At 39.8% G+C, this 20,502-nt stretch overlaps 1 protein-coding gene and 1 long non-coding RNA gene across 2 annotated transcripts in view; one reads left to right on the forward strand and one right to left on the reverse strand.

Annotated features, from left to right (window-relative positions):
• The window catches only part of HUNK (hormonally up-regulated Neu-associated kinase), a 53,978-nt gene that overhangs the window by 7,047 nt on the left and 26,429 nt on the right, over positions 1-20,502 (forward strand). The window contains exons 2-3 of the mRNA XM_053386591.1: positions 13,747-14,039; positions 19,280-19,335. Coding sequence (XP_053242566.1) covers positions 13,747-14,039; positions 19,280-19,335 — 349 coding nt within the window. The remainder of the gene's footprint in view (positions 1-13,746; positions 14,040-19,279; positions 19,336-20,502) is intronic.
• Positions 4,080-7,800, reverse strand: LOC128412967 (uncharacterized). Its single transcript, XR_008330207.1, has 3 exons — positions 7,723-7,800; positions 4,362-4,582; positions 4,080-4,182 (listed from the first exon to the last, which is right to left on the reverse strand). It is a non-coding gene; the product is annotated as an uncharacterized LOC128412967 (long non-coding RNA).

Consider the following 20,502-nt stretch of genomic DNA (forward strand, 5'->3'; position numbering starts at 1 on the left):
AACCTTGGAAATGCAGGGGTGGCTTGTGTGGGAAGAACAAGCACTCCACAGAAAGCTAGAAATTCCTATTAACCTTTGACAGGTTGATGTTGAATGAGGCAAGCAGCCTCTAAAGACAGCTGTGTAGCAGGTCCTGTTGGATCTGTCAGTGACCAGTCATTTCGCATAAAATTTTTTTAAAATTACATGCTGCCATAGCAGGCACATTTCCTTTGAACTGTGTGCCTTGCATTACCTTTTGAATCACTTCTGAGGGGCTGAAGTATGTATACAAATAGCAGTGCAGTTCCAAATCTTCTCAGCAGGTGTTGAGTTTTGCTTTCAGGGAACCTTAATAAGATTCAGTCCTAGAAATAGTTACAGGGTATATTGTATGGTTGTTCCAAGGCAACCGTAAATGCTTAAGTGGCTAAATTAACAACCATTTACGTTTAAATATTGAAAATGCTGAGAGATTACATTCGCAGGAATATGGACGTTTCCCCCACCTTCATTTGCTTTAGTTAGTAAAAATGCTGGCAAAAGTGTAATCTTCCTCAGATATATTTCTCCTGTAGTTGTTGTGTTTGAGATAATCCAGTCTTGTGCACTGTGATTATTACATGTGCTTGTTTATATATGTGTCAGACCCAAGGTTCAAGTCTCCACCTAACCATGAAGCTTGCTGGGTGACCTTCAGACAATCCCTGTTTCTCAGGCTAATGTACTTCATAGTATTGTTGTCAGGACAGGAGGGGGAAACTATATAAGATGCATCAAGGTCCTTGGTTATTATTGGGCTATATGTGTATTATCATTAAACCACTGTGCTATTGATTATCCCATCATTAATTAGCTCTATGGTGGCTTTCCAGGACCTCACCCAGCAGTGGAGAATGCATCTTTAAATGCACCAGGTCAGAGTGAGGCTGCAGAGTCTTAGAGCTCCCACCTGCTTCTTCCGTCAGCTCTCTCCCCCCTCTTCCTGCCTGCTGTAGTGAGCAGCACTGTGTTTTTGTATAGGAGCAACCAGGGGAGAATGGCGGGTAAGGGGACCAGTAGAAGGGCAGCAGCAACTGCATTTCAGTGTGTAGACACTGCATATTGGTGAGACCTGGTGATCATGTTTTCCTTTGCATTTGGGCTTTAATCCACCACACTCAATATAGTGGCCTTAAAGTGGATAATCAAGCCAGGCAGGGTTTCTATGACAACTTATTTTGGAGGTACAGTACAGGCAAGTCCTGAATGTAAGAAAGAAACCCCTTAACTAAATTGGATGGTATGAGTAACACTTCAAAAATGGTAATATTGTGTCTTTGCTCCTTTGTTTTTGTTTCATCGGATAAATTTAATCTTCCCATGTTTTCCTTTTGTAATTCCCTCCGAGTTACTTCCTGTACACACACTTTTAAAGAAAGAAAGTGTGATTTTCTTCACCATCAGTTTAAAGGGAAGTGTTAGGCACAAATTCTTTGTAAAACATATAAAACAACCAGTGGAATTTTTCCTCTCTCCTCATTTTCTTACACTAAATTAGGATGAAGAATGGTATAAGCTGCCATCCCTCTGGCTGGCCAATGTAGGTGAGGAACTTGATCACCTGACTCAAGTTTCCTGTTACAGATGCTTAATCTTTTGATAGCACATTCCTCCCAAGCAGACTAAATGAGATGAATAACTTTATATCACAGTAAGAATTGCCATGCCTTATTGTAACTTCCTTTCAGTCCTCATTTGCCTGTAATTTTATCATTAACCACAAAATCCAATCTGCAAAAGTGGACTTAAATCTGGTCAAATGTTGATTCTTTGTTCATTTGTAAAGATACTGTCAAGTTTGTAAAATGTGAATGTAACTAAATATTTTTATGCTGTATTTTGTTTCCTGTCTAGATACTTGTTTGATATATAAGCCTCAACATAAATAAAAACACATTTTTATCTTTTTCTGAGACCTATTAAAAATGAACAAATGCAACAAATTTGGATTAAGGGAAAGAAATCTGAAGTCTGAATGTTGTTGTTGGGATCTAAAGTACATTATCTGTGCATCCAGAGGCTTTTGCATTTGAACCAGGCCTGCCACAGTTCTGCTTTTTCAAAGAAACTTCACCTGCTGAATTGAATCAGAGTTTCCTACCAGTGGTCCCCTAAGTTTGGGGTACAGCTTTTTCAGTTGCATTGGAACTCTGACCAGTGTGTGGGAAGTTTTACAGAATGTTGCTGCACAAGCAACATTCCCCGTTCAGCCATTTGGGTTTTGTAGCCTTGCAAATAGGTTCACAAATACCTTTACTAGCCTGCCTGGCCACACACCTGTACCAATCACTTATGTCACCCTGGTGGCCGGAATGGGGATCAAAAACTTCCAGTGCACAGCAGCATCCCTGCCTGTTCAATGGGAGGCCATTCTTGTTCTGAAAACCTGACTAACTGCCAGCATTAGAAGGATAGAACCTTGTGGCAGGAAATATTGTCTAATATGGCACAATTGATGCTGTAATTTTTATATATATTAAATCTTTGCAAATGTCATATTTCAAGAAAGTTCATATGTTGTTTTAAAACACATCCAGTGGTTGTATGGTGGGGGAGGGGATAGGGCTTATTGCTTTGGTAAGGTAGCATGACGTAACATGTGCAGAAAATTTTAAATAGCTTAATGTTTAAGTCAGGATAAGCACCACACTGCTGAGATACAGTCACCTGTGTATTATTTATTACATAATCAGTTCTTTCCTTGGCTACTCAAGTAACAAGCCTATTTAAAATTGTCATCCTACACTGCATGTTTCTAGAAAAGGAAATGGTATTTACTACTAAAGTCTGTTGTCTGCAAACCTAGCCTGGATTCTAGGAAATTCATATTAATGTTTTTCCGCTGAAATTTTCAATGTGTTCTGCAGTAGACTGAATTAATGCACATGTGGCAGGTACTTATCCTGTTGAGATAATCTGCTTTCAAATTTACAGTATCTTCAGCAGTGAACATTGGTAGAGCCTCAGCCCCCCACCCCCGGCGCATATAATCATTTCACTTGTGGATGGCCAATGGTGGAAATATTCCAGTGTTTAGGTTAAATTGACACCAGGTGAATTCTTATGTGAAAATCACATCTGGTTTCTTCTGTATGTGTTTGTATTTCTTGCAATTTTATGATGTGTAAGGTTGTATGCCTGTTCTTGAAGTCATGCTTTTGTATATAAATGTTTTGTTAGTTAAAGCATGCCCTCCACTGGATTCATTTAGGTTTGAAGTCCTTTTGAAGTTAGTTACACCAGGGAGAACACTGACATATTCATTGGTCAATTCTGAAATGTTGCTATAAAGCTTCATAAAATATTCTATATAAAGTCACTGTTGTGTATAGTGCGGAGGGTGAGGGAGCAAGAACTTTCCTTTGTCCCCCTTTCTCCAACACATCTGCCCAAAGAGAAAAATGAGAGAGAGAACTCTTTTCCTTGCATGGCCTTCTGTATCTCTTTCCTCTGGATTTTCTTAGCTTGGAAGGACAAGATGGAGTGGGGGCGGAAGGACAGATTTGTGAATATATGTATAATGGAGAAGTAAACCTGAAAGAAAGCTCTTTGTTATGTAATTTTCTCTCTCTCTCTCATGATTTCTTATTCAGCCCAAGCCCTTTTCTGGCTTAGCAATGCAGGTGGGGGGCACCCTGTACCTCAGCTCATAGAGCACCAAAGGTGCATAATGTGCTCTAATACGTCTCATTCTCCATTATACTTCTCCTGTTGGGAAATGACAGCTAGTCTGTCACATACAGATACCTGGGAAAGTTTAAAGACAGAGGTGTACATGAGGATGAGATCTCAAGCGCTCTTCTGATTTTGCCGCCTTTTCCAATGGTGTTTCAAATAAACGCGATTTCACTTAAACACGTGGTGCCTTGGAACGTAACCCCCACGTAAATTGGGAGTTGCCTATAAAGAGGTGGAAAGGCATTCCCATGTAACTTGGCCCTCATCAGATATTTGAGCCCCTGCTCAAGTAATATTTGGACAAAAACAGTGCTAAGAACATTATCAATAGCACACTTTTTGAGTGAAACAGGTTAGGTTCTTACAAAAAACAGTTTAATTAGAACCTTTGTTGGCAGCAGATGTGTTCAAGAATGTTCGCTTCAACTTGAAACATGCCATTTCAAAATGAGAATGCAACCTCTCAAGCTTCTAATCTGTTCCCTGAGAAAGAAAAAAATGGGAGCCAAATTAACAACTGGAACATAGCCTTGTTGACTTCCTTGCATGGCAAGGTTCGCGTCTTCTGTGTCAAGGGCCTAGCTTTAGCCCGCTTCGTCAACAGTTATACTTGTGAACAAATGCCCCAGCTGACAACATGAAATGGCAGCCAGTCTACTTACATGCAAGTAATTTCTGTGTTTCTCTTGGAGCATCTGGATTGTACAGGAGCACACTGGGGCAAAAAGGAGTGAGAGGAAGATTGCTTGTGTGTGCACAACTGAAGCATCCTGCTGCCCAAGTCCATAATTCAGCATAGCTGGTAATACCAAAACTGAAATCCCCTGTGTGTCAAAAGAGCAGTACTACTGTTTTGGTATGGCATACATTTGCTGTAGAAAAACTATAAAGAACAGTGAGTCATTACTGCTTTGGAATAGCTAAATGTACATTTCATCACCACATCTCGGATGGGAACATTTACATGTATCCTGTCTTATAGATCAATTAATGTTGTCATCTTGTAAGTTCTGCAAACAAGTATTTTCATGTTAGGCTTGACTAGTAAAATAACATTATTACTTGGCATGGGTTTTCTGCTTTTGTTTTGCCACATGTAATCTGAGAAGTCTCATCTATCTCATTGTGACAGAAGACATTTGCAACATTAAAAAGGCTAGTTCTATTATCAGAAACAGGTAGGATACATTTGTGACCCAGGCATTACTTTTGTTTGGCTTTATTTCAGCTCTATGTTTTCTTAGTTCATCTAACTTAAAAGGACCAGGTTTAACTTAGAAAAACCTCTGTTTTATAGCAGTTGGAAACCTGATTTACTTCATGGGCAGTTATGTACTGCATTCAGCTTTGGTCAACAAAAGGAAACAGACCGTGCTTGTCTTAACAGGTATTTCATCTGTCACAGCAATCATGCACAAGACTCCTCATTCATTTCTGGAACTGCCCATTGAAATTCCTTTCCTCTTTGTCAACTGTATTTTAAGCTTAACCTGGATTTCTAGTTTTTAATGGCACAAGGAGCATGCATGTTTCACATTATTTATGTAATGCCAAAATCCTTGTTTGGAAAATATCTGGTGAATTATTAAGCAAATTAACTTCCTTCAGATGTTAAATTTCTGTTGCTGATACTATAACATGAGAAATGTAATTCTTGCTTCAGGGGTGGGTGGGGGTAGTAATTCTCCTGTCTCCCACTTTAAAGAGAGAGAGAAGGAATGGACACTTGTCATGAGGGGAAGGTTGTTAGCATAGCCTGGTAACTTAGAAGGGATTTTTAATGACTTAAACCAGGGATTGCCAACCTAGTGGGCACATTTCAAATTTTGATAGTGATAGGGGCACCAGTAACCAAATGGCTGCCATGGGGACTGTGGCATAACACAAAATTAGAGAGACAACCACCCCCAACAGCCTTATGCTTACCGCAGGAAGTCAGCTATATCCTGTTGGTCCCGATTATGGCAATCACCACACACACACACACAGAGAGAGAGAGAGAGAGAGAGAGAGAGAGATGCTGTTGCTGTCTAACAACAATAGGGAACATTCTTCAGCACTAGGAAAAATCTAAGAGGTAGCCACACCACTCTCATTTGCCCAATATCTATATTTCTAGCAGGGCTTGGCACCAGCGTGGTGCCCGTGGGTGCAGGATTAGTGAACCCTGCCCTAAACAAAGAATTGCAGGTTCTGTTGTGCATGCAGAATGAAATAATATTTGTTGCAATTTATATTTGAAAGCAAATGCATTTGAATGGAAATATTCTTTCCATTTTTTGATTCATTGATTTTTTATTCCATTGTGTTTCTGCATTGAACAGTAGTTTGTTCTTTCAAAAAGCAGGAAGGATTCTCTCCTATCTACACATAAGAATATGTAAATGCATTTTGCTTTTAACCTTTTAAATCTATTTCTGAGTGTGTTTTCTTGAAATGGTGCTTTCTAGGCATTTTGTGTATTTTTAAAGTGAGAGCTGTATCACAAAACTTGGATATGTGCAACAACGGGCAGGGGTAGATTAGCTGTACTCTTGTCTACCACCTTAAAAAAGATATGAGAGTATACACACCCTAGCAGTGAGGGAGATGGGCTTCTAGTCTTCATATAATTTTAAGAAAGAAAAAGCAAAAAGCTTCCAAAGTGCCAAATATTTTTGTGGTAGAAGTAACCTTGCTGGTGTTTATGTCTTCATTTTTTTTGAATGGCTACATAAGCAATCCTACTGTTGTGTGCTGCAGTGGTGGAATGACATATTCATAGGTAAGTGTGGATTGTTTAAGCCTTATCATGTAAAGGAGCAGTAAATAAACAATTTATTTGAAAGGTGACCATGGGTGAGCAAATTGTCACTAATCACAAATGATATCAAATCCAGCAATGCTCATACTACCTCATTCTACACAGCAGTCATAGATGCAATTGGGGGGGGGGGCTGAATAGAATTTTCCTAGAAACAAAATATTGTAATTGGAGGGCTTGGGAAACGTTAAGCCATGAGGAAAGAAGTAGAAGTACTGTACTGCACAGAATAATCATGTGTTATGATCGCCAAATGCAAAGAACAAACAACAGGGAATGTTCTGCTTGTGAATTTTGTAAGGGCATCTGACTGATCACGGTTGGAGGCAAAGTGCTGAACTTCATTGTCCTTTGTTCTAATCCAGCAAGTCATTTCTTACATTCTAACACACATTCACAACTCATCTATTGAGTCATGGGAACTGCCCTTACAGAAAGTATGGGAGTCACTTAAATTGCTTCCATTTCACTGGAACTACTCCTGAAATTAAAGTAAGGCTCATGTTTAAGTGCCTTACCAAATTTGGCTTGTAATGCAAGAAATGTTATCTTGAAGCAGTAAAAGAACATTCCTTTGAATCCCACCTCTCTTGGGAACAGAGTAGTTACAGCTGTGTGTACATAGTTCACAGCCTGGCAACTTGCACTGAAGGATTTCCCTTTTTTATTTGGGGAAAGTGTTGATCTATTTCAAGACATGGATTTGGTTTGAAAATCCTTTTCTTAAACTTATAAACCTCAGGGTTGGTTGTGTGTGTGCGTGTGTGGTTTCTTTAAAAAAGCTTTGTAGGCTGCATTGAAATGTTCTGTTTTGTGTCCTTCAGTCTTTTTAATTACCAGAACAAGCAGTAAAGAACAAATACCAAATGAATCTGACACCATCTCTAATCCTTGAATAGTTCCATCCGTAAATGATTAAATCTGAAGATGCAGCTTTTAACTATAAGCCTCCACTCACTCAGTTACTGTTTACTGTATAATAAAACAGATGGGATGGAGATTGCCACTGCGACTGAATTTCAGTGCTTGTGAGATAGTTTGAACTTCCGATTCAGAGATGACAATATGCTGTCCATTGATCATGCAGTGGATGAGAGTAGGGACCACTATCTACCCCTATTTAAAATAAGACTGGGGAAATGGAGTAGATGTTTGATTAGAGCTGGAGAGGGGAAACATGCAACATTCAAACAAATTTCAGTGCTAGAATGGCCACTTACTTGATTTCAGGGTGGCAAGCTGTTGTGATTTGCCGCGGCGCCTCCAAAGCCTTGCCATGTTGTTTTGGCCATTGGAAGCTTCCCCGGCTGCCACAGAGCATCATGGGTGGCCAGTATTTCAAATCTAGCCTATCTGTGGTGGCCTGTGGCAGGGCTTGGGGAGTGGACCTGGAGGCTGCAGTCTTCACTCAGGTCTGCTCCAAATTACTATGACTGAATCTGACAATTTGGCACAATGTCATAGAAACATAGAGCTGTGATGATAAATTTAGCAGCTTGCACTGTATTTGGATTTCTGTCCTGATCTTCTCCTATCAACAAAAATACTGTACAGTGGTACCTCAGGTTACAGACGCTCAGGTTACAGACGCTTCAGATTACAGACTCCGCTAACCCAGAAATAGTACCTCAGGTTAAGAACTTTGCTTCAGGATGAGAACAGAAATCGTGTGGCGGCAGCGGGAGGCCCCCTTAGCTAAAGTGGTGCTTCAGGTTAAGAACAGTTTTAGGTTAAGAACGGACCTCCAGAATGAATTAAGTTCTTAACCCGAGGTGCCACTGTATTTACTTGAGTCTAATGCGCCATCAAATCTAATGCACACCTCAGTTTTGAAAAACTTGAAACCAAAAAAGGTATTTGCTGGTGAATGTAAATGTGTCATCAAATCTAATGTGCATTGAATAATTTATTTAAGTATTTGATGATATGACATCATTTTGTAAGAGAATCTGGGGGGAAATTGTGCAGTGGAATGGAGTCATTTTATCCTGATGTGTAAAGCATTAGTCTAATCTCAAAAAGCAGCCTAATCTTAAAGTTAAGCATTGGTTTACACTGTCATAAAATCATGAACTGGTACATGGTTAGACAAGCATCTGAGGAATCTGACCTTAGGTTTTGCTCTCAGACCTTAGGCTTCAGGGATTTTCTGTTTTATAATCATGAAACATGAAAGCAAGAAGGAGAATCTTTCAATAAGAAGATATTTATTTTAGGTTTCTAGACCCTTGATCATCTTGGTTGCTGTCCTCTGCACACTATCCAACCTAATTTTTAGGTGAAAATCTTAAAAAGTGTTATTATGTAAAGTTTCACTGCAGCTGGGAAAAGTACATCTCTGTTGTGAATGGTACATGTATACTCACCCTGCCTGCTAATTATAACGTAGTACGCCTGTACACGGGGACGCAGGTGGCGCTGTGCCGGTTCGCCAGAGCAGCTTCATCACGCTGGCCACGTGAGCCGGAAGTGTCTGTGGACAGCGCTGGCTCCCAGCCTCTAGAGTGAGATGAGCGCACAACCCTAGAGTCTGTCAAGACTGGCCCGAAAGGGCAGGGGTACCTTTACCTTTACCTTTTTACACCTGTACACACCCAAACTGGATGAAGCACTAACTCCCTTACATGAAGCAGAGATCATTTGTATGGCCAATGTGCATCAGTGACAATTCCCTTCCAGCCATTTTTTTTGGTCCTTTCCCCATGTGCTTCTCCGAATCCTAAGTCTTCCCTTGATGCTCCTCTATAACCAATGGGTTGTAGGCCTTCAAGCCAGACACAGACTGGATTTTTTGGAGCATCACACTTCACTCCAATTTCTGGGAAAGTCCATTGACCTATTTCCTTGAAGCTGTGGAGAAGTTCTCCCATTTCTCAGGCTTCTCCAGTGCTACAGTAAAGCGTCCCACCATCCCAGCAACGTACCCTAGCAATCCTTGCTGTCCCTGCAAGGCAGAGTTTTTCATGCCCACTTCAAGGCACTGAAAATGGTAAACTAACATCCTGTAATCATTTGGATTTGCCATATGAGAAAATAACACAGTACTGGTAAGTATTAGGGAGGGTGCTTTTTTGTCAAAGAAGTTGCCAGTTACATTTATATTCATCCAGATTACAGTATACTTTAACTAGAAGACTCTGGGACTTCTCAGGAAAAATTGTAAAGAAAAATGGACATTTACACTGAAACCCCTCCCCCCCCAGGTTCTGCATAAGGATTTGGGCTCTTTATAAAGCTCGGCTGCTTTCAGTGATTTCCACTGAAGTTCAGCTTTACAGTAAACTTGTCTTTTCTTTTTAAAGCCTTTTCTCAATTTAATTGTGGGAGCTGGTGTTTTGTTTCCCACCAGCAGGATATTTTACGAACGCCAGGACTTGAATTATTTATTGGAAGTAAAACCAGAGTTGCACATAAAGCATATAAGGAGAAGGAGGTCCCAGCACCATGGGGTGTTTACAAAGAGCAGGATTAAAGAAAAATGGTCTAAATAAGCCAAGTTGTTTTTTTTAAAAACAAAAACTTTCAGCCTTGCCCTTCTCCTACCCGGTTGAACTTTGCAACAGACTTGTGAGGCAAAATTAATTAGCATATGTGCATTTATTATGTACAAGCACCTCATACTTCTTAGAAATAAGTGCTACTTTTAGTTTGGCCCCCTCATCAAAGCAATGTGATGCAGATGAAATAGCTATGTGTAAAGAGCAGTCTGGTGGGCACAAGGTTGTGTTAGGGTATGATACCATACATGGAAAGTTGTTTCCATTTCCTTTGGGAATAAGCCCCATTAAACTCAGTTAGGCTTATTTTCAAGTAGACATGCATAGGATTGAGCGGTAAAAGAATATAGGAAATTGTCTAAGCGTGGTTCCAGATGGATGCCTATTGTGTTCCTGATGCATGCAGGTTTTTTGCTGCATACACACAGCATCATTAGCATTCAGATGCCAGCTCATATTTTTCCATTTCATCTGCATTTCCCTTTCCAGGGAAAATCCGATTAGTAAAAAACACAACTATCTGTTTGAGATAACTGTGAATGATCCATTTACATACTAAGTCCTCATCTGGAAGTACTCTGAGTGCCATTTTTAGGGTGTTAAACTACGATAACTTACCTGTGTTTTCATATGCACCTATGCACACCTGCTTCAATTTCAGTTATTAATACATTTTAATACTTTGATTTTGCAAACAATTTTAATTCAGTTAATTGCACTGTAATCATATTAGTAATTAAGAGCAAAAGTTGATGGAAGAATCCTACGTTGGGTTCTGGAGTTTTGGAGGTGGTAGGAAAGCCGTTGTGTTTTCTCCACTACTTAGCAAATGTTCCAGATGGGTTTAAATAAGGAAATTGCAAGGTTGTGCCTTGAGGTGGAAGACACATTTCTGTGATTATTGGGCCTTACAAACCACCCTGCCCTGGTTGCCTCCACCGACCAGAACCAGTTGAGCTAACCCCCATCAAAATTATTTTATTAATTTATTGCTGTTCACTTAAGTGTTGAGGCTGTTTAAAATTGTACAATAAGAACAACTGTAATAGGTTTTAAAACAATGTGAGTGTTAAGATTGCTTTTCATTAAAAAAAAGTCAGGGCTTTCTTTGTTGCATGCATGTAACATGTAGTTCACCTCTTAGTAAAGGGTAAAGGTACCCCTGCCCGTACGGGCCAGTCTTGACAGACTCTAGGGTTGTGCGCCCATCTCACTCAAGAGGCCGGGGGCCAGCGCTGTCCGGAGACACTTCCGGGTCACATGGCCAGCGTGACATCGCTGCTCTGGCGAGCCAGAGCCGCACACGGAAACGCCGTTTACCTTCCCGCTAGTAAGCGGTCCCTATTTATCTACTTGCACCCGGGGGTGCTTTCGAACTGCTAGGTTGGCAGGCGCTGGGACCGAGCAACGGGAGCGCACCCCGCCGCAGGGATTCGAACCGCCGACCTTTCGATCGGCAAGCCCTAGGCACTGAGGCTTTTACCCACAGCGCCACCCGCGTCCCTAGTTCACCTCTTAGTGGTGTTCAACAATGAACTGTTATATTCAATGAGGTAGGGATGACTTGCTGGTATGGGAGAGATGTGATTCATAAAACACTTCAAACAACAGATTTCTGTTTCTTCCTGTGTCTTTCAATCCTGGGGGAAACCAACACTACTTTTTCTGTTTCCGCCCGCAAGTGGTATTTCCTATTCTGCCAACAGGAAACAAGCTTTCAATATGCATGAATTAATTTGTCCTCAGCAGACTAATCCTTAAGGATGGCTTGTTTAAACACATTATGCTAATCTGAGTTATTGTTCTAACTTCATTGGGAGAAAAGCACATTCAGTTTTTTGGTTTAAGACAGTGGATTCAGATGACTGTTAACCATGTGGGAACTGCTTCAATGCCTCTCTATGTGAACATGGGGGTTTAGTAGTTCCTGGTTGCCTGAATCTACCCTCACTCCACATTTAACAGTGCAAAAGAAGTTGTAATTTTCAGTGTTTTAAGTTGTAACCAAACTACCTCATTTCAACACAGTGATATGTTGCTTCCTGGCATTTTTGCAGATGTTAATTTCCATCGTGCAGCTGCCTTGTGAGCATTGCTTGACCTTTGTGTTATCTAGTTAAAACAAATTATTGCTCAGTTTTGCAGGTCTTGTCAGCTGGCCTGGCCAGCCCATCCCCTTTCCATTAGTTTCCCCCAGGCAACTTTTCACACTGGACATAGAAAGATTAATCACTCATTCTCAGGCATAGAAAACTGGAAGCACTGGGAGTGTAAGCTGCCATTGAGTCTTCCACATCAGCAACTCATCTGCTCCTTTTCTGTCAACTGTATCCTGGAGGCTGCTTCTGAGAGCTACTTTTCTTGTTTGAACTAATGTTTATTGTCATCACCTCAGCAACTTTTCTGGAAAAGGCTAGTGAAATCAGGGTGATCCTGTAGCTTGGGCAATGTTATTAAATGTAGATATAGTGAAGGTTATTGTGCTTTTCAAGAGATCTTATAAGTTGACAAGGAAAAGAACATTAGTGTAATGTAGACTTGACATTGGGATGATAGTTTTGGCCTAAAGGTGTTATACTTGAAGAAACGTGTAATTAACAAGAATTCCAAAAAGTGCATCATGTGACTGAATCCAGCCATCATGTCAGTGTTCCGCAATGGTCAGAAGCATCATGGGAAAGGGTAGCTAGACCCAGGCACCAGCACTGATTGAAACATTTCCGTTGCAGCTATGTAGGTTGGCCTGCCAGAGGATAGGTTGTCTGGGGTCCATCAAAGCTAGAGCCCCATTTGGAGATGCTGGGGATTAAATTTGGGACTTTTCGCATGAAGACTATGTGCTCTACCACTAAACCAAGAGTCTTCACCGCTTTGGATTTTGTTTTGTATGGGCAGGAACCTTTTAAACTGATTTCAGTGCAAAGCTCAACAACATGAAAGAACAGCGAGTTCCCTTTTCTATTCTAATAAGCTGGCAGTAATGAACAATGAGCTAATAGATCTCATTTGCAAGGTATGATCATTTCCTTTGCCATAGAACTCTGAAGAAATAGGCTGCGAAAGAGGAATGGTTATTAGCATAATTCTTTTGCTTCTCATACCACAGATGTCATAATAAACATCAGTAGATGCTTGTGACCTAGAAATCTGCTTTTAGGTTATGTAAATGCAAATGCTTAGTAATTAAATACTTGGAATCAAGGTACAGAAGTCAATTTAAAATAAAATGATATTTGTTGGATACCTCACATTTACTTATTTGTGTAAATTAGAAAAATAACATTCAATATGGTAGGAATTAAGTACCGTAAGTTTTGCTATTGAGGATTCTGCTGACCACCAAATGCTTAGCATTGGATTGCTTAGAAGTCACAAAGTCCTTCTTACACAACTGTGTTGGACATAATTAAATTAGTATTGCATTTGGAGGTACAGTAATATTAATATTAATAATAATAATATTTATAAATGTACTAGCCACTTTTCACCATAAGGTCCCAGGGTAGGAACAACAATTTTAAACACAACATTGAAAATTGTTTAAAGCAAACACCATATATGTAAGACCGCATCACTGGAGGATTAAGATTATATTCGTATAATTCAGCTCTCACTTCCCCCCATCCAGTTCCTTCTTTCTGTGTTTCCCCCCCTTTTTTCAGGTCAATATTATGATTGAACAGTTGGAGTTAGGAGCAATAACAAGAATAGTAATAATAACTTTGGCTTGTCTTTCTTTCCCATCAGGTGGCAGTGAAAGTTATTGATAAGAAAAGAGCCAAAAAGGACACCTATGTCACCAAGAATCTGAGGCGGGAGGGACAGATCCAGCAGATGATCCGACACCCTTACATTGCTCAGCTGCTGGATATCTTGGAAACGGAAAACAGCTACTACCTTGTTATGGAGCTGTGCCCAGGAGGCAACTTGATGCACAAAATCTATGAGAAAAAGAGGCTGGAAGAGCATGAAGCACGCAAATACATCCGGCAGCTTATCTTGGCTGTTGAACACCTACATCGTGCAGGGGTGGTTCACAGGTGAGTTTGCTTATTTATTTAACATGAGTGTTCTGCTTTTGAAGACCAGCCTTCACAGAGATCTTTACAGTATATTCACGGATGCAAATATCATTTAGCAGCTATTAAACAATAGTTTAATAAAATCAATCTGTCGTTACATAAGTTAAGCAGTGGCAGTTATATATAAAACAAGATGGAACTTGTATGTGAAAAGTCTTCCCAAGGGAAAGCGTAGCAATTTTCTTCAGTTCAGAGTTTCAGGTGGTCAGTTAAAATGTACATTTTGCAACAGAACTTTTGTGGACTCCGATTTTATTTTTTTATAATTTGTTGCTAATTCTTGATACGCCAGTGTTGTTGTTTTTTAAAAAACTCTAGTTAGTTCACTGGTTAATTTTAAGTGTTTTTTAAAATTATATTTTGTTTTAACTATGGGCTATAATCCAGTTTGAAAGACTTAATGGCAGAAACGGCAACCTAAATGGTTAAATTATATACCTATCTTTTCTACTTTGTGTGATTTAGTAGTTGACTGGCACAATATCCAGCCAGGAGTGTAGAGAGTTGCTTTATAGGCAGGCTCTAAAAGTGTGCAAGCACTATGTGTCACCTATCAATTCAAGCAGTTTGCTATTATTTTAATTATAATGGACCCTTTAAAAAGGAGTGCTAAATCCATGTTTTAGAAAGTCACAATTCATTCTTGCCTTAAGTGCAGTTGGCGATGAAGTTATTTTAAATCAGCTCTAAAAATAACAGCACTTGCACATCTGTGATCTGTAGGTGTTCACATTCTCTCTTTATGATAAACAAGACATGGCTGTTCTTGGGGGATGGAATTTCTTGCTGCTGTACCTTTTACAATATATACTCATGAGCTGAGCTTGTTTAACAGAACAGGTGAGCACTTCCACCACCATCAACAAAATCAAATTCATTAGAGAAATTATTCAGCCGGCTCTATCACAAATTATTTGTCCTTGTGTGGTAAAGTAGGTAAATAATTAGATTGAGGGAGAGGAGTGATTAAATTCAGTCATCTTATCAACATGAGTCATGCTATTGAAAATTGATAATAGTGAATTGTAATTATTGAAGAACCTTAAAACTTTTATGACCTTGAATTCAGCTATAGAAAATTTTACTGTCATATGAAAATACTTGGTATTTTAAGGTTAAAAGAAGTGCTCAAGGTGTCCAACTCTTCAGCTAAGGAAATATTTATTCTTTTGTCCTGCCTGTCATTTTCAGTACTTGGCCTAAAAGTGAAACTGCGTTAACCTTGTGAGCTATAGTAGCCTGGTTCACATGTCACACAGTAAGCTAAACTGTGGCTTACTGAGACGGCCTGAACGTACTGATTCTCCTTTGTTCCTCCCTACTCCTCTTAGTTTTTAGTGTGCTGTGTTAGTTAAGCCAAGGCTTGGCTTAGTGTGTCATCTAAACATGGGATTTTGGTTAAGCTCTCTTCTTAACCATGATATCTAGCCAAGGTTTGCTGCAGATCATGGTTAAGGAGGAGAGAGTTTTAAACACTGCCCCACGTTCAGATGACACACTAAGCCAAATCTTAGCTGCCATGTTGTGTTGAGTTGACAGAATTGAGGAGGAGCAAAATGGAAGCAGTCTCCTCCCTGTGAGCCAGCACATTCATGCATTCGTGTTAAACCATTTAGAATGATGTGTGAACACAGCCTGTGTTCTGTAAACTGTCACTAGTAGCCAGTCCACCAGTATCCAGCAATCATCTGGGTTGTGAGCTCATCATTTCAAAGCCGTTGCTTCACATAATATGAATCCTGTTATCCTGTGAGAGAACAGAGAGTTGCCAGTGGAGTGTAAGCTCTTCCTACACTACATGAGCCCACTGCTTCACCTTCCCATTCCCAACAACTCAAAGGGACAATGGGGCAAACGGTACACCAAATTGCTTTTCTACTTTTCTGTTTTGGGAGTTTTAACAGAGAAGTACAATCAAAGGCTGTAAATTAGAACCCAAAAGGACGGTTTACCTAGCTATTTCCTAATGTTTGTCCACAAAATTCAGTCCTGCCTGGGTGTTTTTCCCAAAGAGATGACATGAGGTTACCAATATCTTTAAAAGAAATTCATAGGTTCCTGTCATGTGCAGTTTGCCCCATGGTTTGTTTTTTGGGGGGGTTCTGTGTGTTCAGTGTGGATAGCTTTGGACAGCTTTAAAAGGGGGATAGGCAGATTGATGGAGGATAAGCAGAGGCTGCTAGTAGTGATGATTGTGTTCTGGGCCCAGTGTTGGAGATTGAGAGCCTCCGAATATCAGTTGCAGAGCGGGAAGCGTGCTTTTATTGTTCCATTTGTCAGCTTCCCATAGACATCTGGTTGGCCACTGTGAGAATAGGATGCTGGACTAAATGGGCCTTTAGTCAGCTGCAGCAGGCCTTGTTATGTTGTCAAAATCTGTTTTGGTGCTCAAAGTGCCAAAGCACTAGGCATCCCAGAGGAGCTCCTCTTATTTATTTCTACCCTGCCATTCCTTCTAAAGGAGCCAAGGGCTGCTCCTTTTAACACAGTCACCATGCCCAGTCATTTTGCTTGGGAGCTATTGGCTTCCCTAGGGTCTTCCACCATTAATTGGACTTTAAGGCATGTAAGTTGGGTACTGTAGCCTTCTTCATGCTCTTTTGGATTGCTTGTTGCCAGATTATATTGTAAAAGATGATTCTATGACTGTCAGTCTGTGTTTGTCTTGTCCTAGCAACGTTTGAGGAAGCTTGGCTGATTTTCAAGTTTGTAATGCCAAACTGAGAACCCCGTTTTAAGAATACTGTACATCCTTTTTACAGCCAAAAGCTCTTACCAAGCAGTCATTTCTGATGCCTGTCCTGGCTCTGTGGGGTCATTTTGAGAAGGTCCGTAAACTTTGGCCTGTGGTTTGCTCATTGTTGAAGCCATAGAAGCATCAATCTCAAATCAGAATTAGATAGCAGTCATTGTCTCTTTGTCTGACAGCAAGAAAACAATCCCAAATGGCAATATATGGGAAGCCTTTTCTTTTTAGAAGATATTTACAGAGGCCTTCATGCTGTCAAAAACAGGATGAGCATTAAGCCTCCTAAGGGAGTAAGAACAACAAAGACAATGAAGTTAAGGCTTTGGTGCTTGCAATAGCATCCCACAGGAAATTCTCAACAACCCTTTTAAAGTAATTTTAACCAAATTCAATCCTATTCAGTGCAATTACTGTCAGAATGTCAGAGAAAGGAATTTAATAATGTACCAGTGGCAAAGACAGCTTCCTGTGTATCTGTTTTTTCCACTATTTCTTTCAATGTGGAACTAGATGCATATCACCTTGAATTTGGTTTATTAAGCAATGCTTTGGGGGATGTTAAAATACACACATTTCTGTATTTTGTGAGCTATAATAGCATATGGATGTAAGAGATCAAAGTTTGAATGCTGTACCTCCATGGTATCACCTTGGACAAGCCACTATCGCTCTGTCTTCATTTCCTATCTGTAAAAGGGACTAAGAATTACCTTTTCATATATCATTCTCTGCATCATAGGTGCTGCCAGACAGCCTCTTCTGTCTGATAATAGCCCAAGTTTCCCCCATTGGGCCATGTAATGGAAGACTTGGAGGATACACCAGTTGAGAATGTAGGCAACAACTAGTCATAGGACATTCCTAATTCTTTCCAAATACATCTATTTTGTTATTCACCATGTCACCATACTGTCTGCTTGGGTCACTCATGGCATTTGGTTAGAGCTTGGTGGATAATGTCAAAGATGTATTTCCTTATAGATTATCATACAGTACAACAATAACGTTCTTTTCTTTGTTTGTTATGACTTCCAATTCACATGGTTGCCCATAGTCAATAAAGAACTTTCTTAATCACCTCTGAAGCATTGCTGAGGTATTTAAACCATCCTGACTCTCACTTCAAAAAGTGTGAGACTTTTTGAAGTTCTGAATCTCAATGAGTGGCTTTTTACAGCTGATGAAGCCTATTTGCAGGTACTCATAGAGAAGAGGGTACAACTTCAAGTAACTTGCAAATGTCTCTTCTGAAGTTGCCCCCAATGAGGGCTTTCCTTTTAATGCACATAGCAGCTTCAGAAGAGATACTTTCCTTTGGATATCACCAGGGGGAGGAAAAGGTTAAATTTCCTCATCCATGCCTGGTGCAATCTTGATAGTATCTCTCCCCTCCCCCCCAGCTGTTGCTATATGCATTTTTTAAAGTTGATGCATTAACCCTCTACAACATTCAGTTTGGCCTTGCTCCTTCTTGCTATGTAACACAAAGTGTTAGCAGGATTGTCAAATGCTTAGGCATTTTTGGCAACTTGTTCTTTTCCAAGAGGTAACGTTAATAGGCCCTTAGGTAGGTTGTTAGGAGGATGACAGAGATAGTGATTGTAAAGCATTTTGAACATTGCAGAGGCTATGGAAATAAAATGCAAACAGTGACAAAAACATTTGAAAGTCTCTGATAGCACCCCTCAAGTACAGTTATTCCAGGCATCTTCGATTTTGTTTCTTGGCACCCATTGCTTGATCTCTAGAAGCATTCAGCCAACTAATTTTAAGTACAGTGTGATGACTAGTACAATATTTATGTCAGAATTCTGCAGCACTGAGATTTGCTTCCTTTTGAAATGCAAAGTTGGCTTTTCTTCCATAGGTTTGCCTTAGGAATGCAGTTTAACTGCACAAGGCCACAAATATCCCAAACTATGCTTTGAAGTCAGTGAACCATTTTTCTTCTTCCACTTACGTTATGGTGATAGATGTTTTTCAGCCTTATTGTGCCTGTATTTCTTTTCCATGCAGAAGGCTAGACCCAGTAAATATCATTTGATAGTATAAATCAAATATACATAGCTTTTAAAACTCTTTTTTTCTGTACAAAAGCTGTTCTCATGTTTTTTCAAATGGAGACTGTCTAATATGATTTCATGACACATACCACAATGCAGGAAAATACCACTAGACTTCCCAGCCACAATATTCCAGTGCAACTCATTAATTTCAGTCAGTTTTGTGGAATAGAACTGTTTGATGGATTGTGCCCCAACACATATATTAGACCAAGTGTACCAGCATGGTAACTACATTGGGCTACAACTCGATCATCTCTATAGCATAACATTAAGATCCTAATAACGATCTGATGCAAGTGGAAAATGACAGTGGTTACTGAAACTTTGAAAATATCAAAAGCTTGAAGACCTGCATTCTCATTAAACATGTTTGTCTGTTTCAGAGATTTGAAGATAGAAAATCTCTTGCTTGATGACAACAACAATATCAAGCTTATTGGTATGAAACTCTTATTGCAATTTTGTTGACTGGTATTTTTGTTATAATAAATGTCCCAAAACATTCTGTGTGGCAGTATATAGCAGTGCTTTTTAGAGGAATGTGGCAAAAGAAGTTGCAATCCTGTGGTCTTCTAGGCATATATAATTTTTTTCAATGAGCACTGGTAAGTAGCACACAGCCCCAAATGTGTTACTTGCAAGTAAGACACTTTAAATTGATTTGATTTCATTTAATTTCACACCTGTATACTCCTTTTCAACCCCCCCCCGAGTTCAGTAACAAAGCATTAACAAATGAAAACAATACCTAAAAGCAATATTCAACAAAAATACACACACACACACACACACACACACACAATTAGATTTATATGCCACCTTTTCTTCCAAGGAGCTCAAGGTGGTATACTGGTTCTCCCGCCCATTTCATCCTTACCACAGCCTTGTGAGGTAGGTTAGGCTAAGAGGTGTTGACTGGTTCAAGGTCACCCAGTGAACTTCATGGCTGATTGGGAATTTGAATCTCGGTCTTCCAGGTCATAGTCCAACGCTCCAACCATTATTCCATATGAGCAAAATTACAAAGTACAAATCAATCACAATGGATATATGTTAGGAATGTCATTTCACCCTATGACAAGAAACAGAAAAAACATCCATCAAACCACCTCTATCTGTCACCTAGGGTGTACACACTCTCCTCCTATCTCTCACTCGGGAGACAGATTCCACCAGCATGTTTTTACCAGTTGGTGGCTTCAGTAAGCTATACTTCCTCATAAAATTGTGGCAATAAAAGCCATTTTCACAAGGGTTATCAACATTGTTTTTACAAAACGATGGAGAGGTTAAAGCAATATGGGAAAATGCCATTTTAAATATAATTAACAGTCCCTGAAAATTAATCAACTGAAATGGTTGATGCTTGTTTTCATGTACTTGCATGCACATGTTGTCCTAATAATGTGTATTCTTGGCCCCTAATCACTACTTTTGCCACAGACAAATGCAACATCTGGGCTCTGTTCCTGGAAGCATGGTGTTTTTAAGGGCAGGGAATCTAAAATTTGAGCATGCATAATGGCATATCATTGCAAATATAGTTGGAGTGTGAACATCCTTCTACCACCATACCATTGCTTTTTAATGTGTGGATTTGAGAGCT

The sequence above is a fragment of the Podarcis raffonei genome, chromosome 4 (assembly GCF_027172205.1).
Source record: "Podarcis raffonei isolate rPodRaf1 chromosome 4, rPodRaf1.pri, whole genome shotgun sequence".
In the NCBI taxonomy this organism is placed as follows: domain Eukaryota; kingdom Metazoa; phylum Chordata; class Lepidosauria; order Squamata; family Lacertidae; genus Podarcis; species Podarcis raffonei.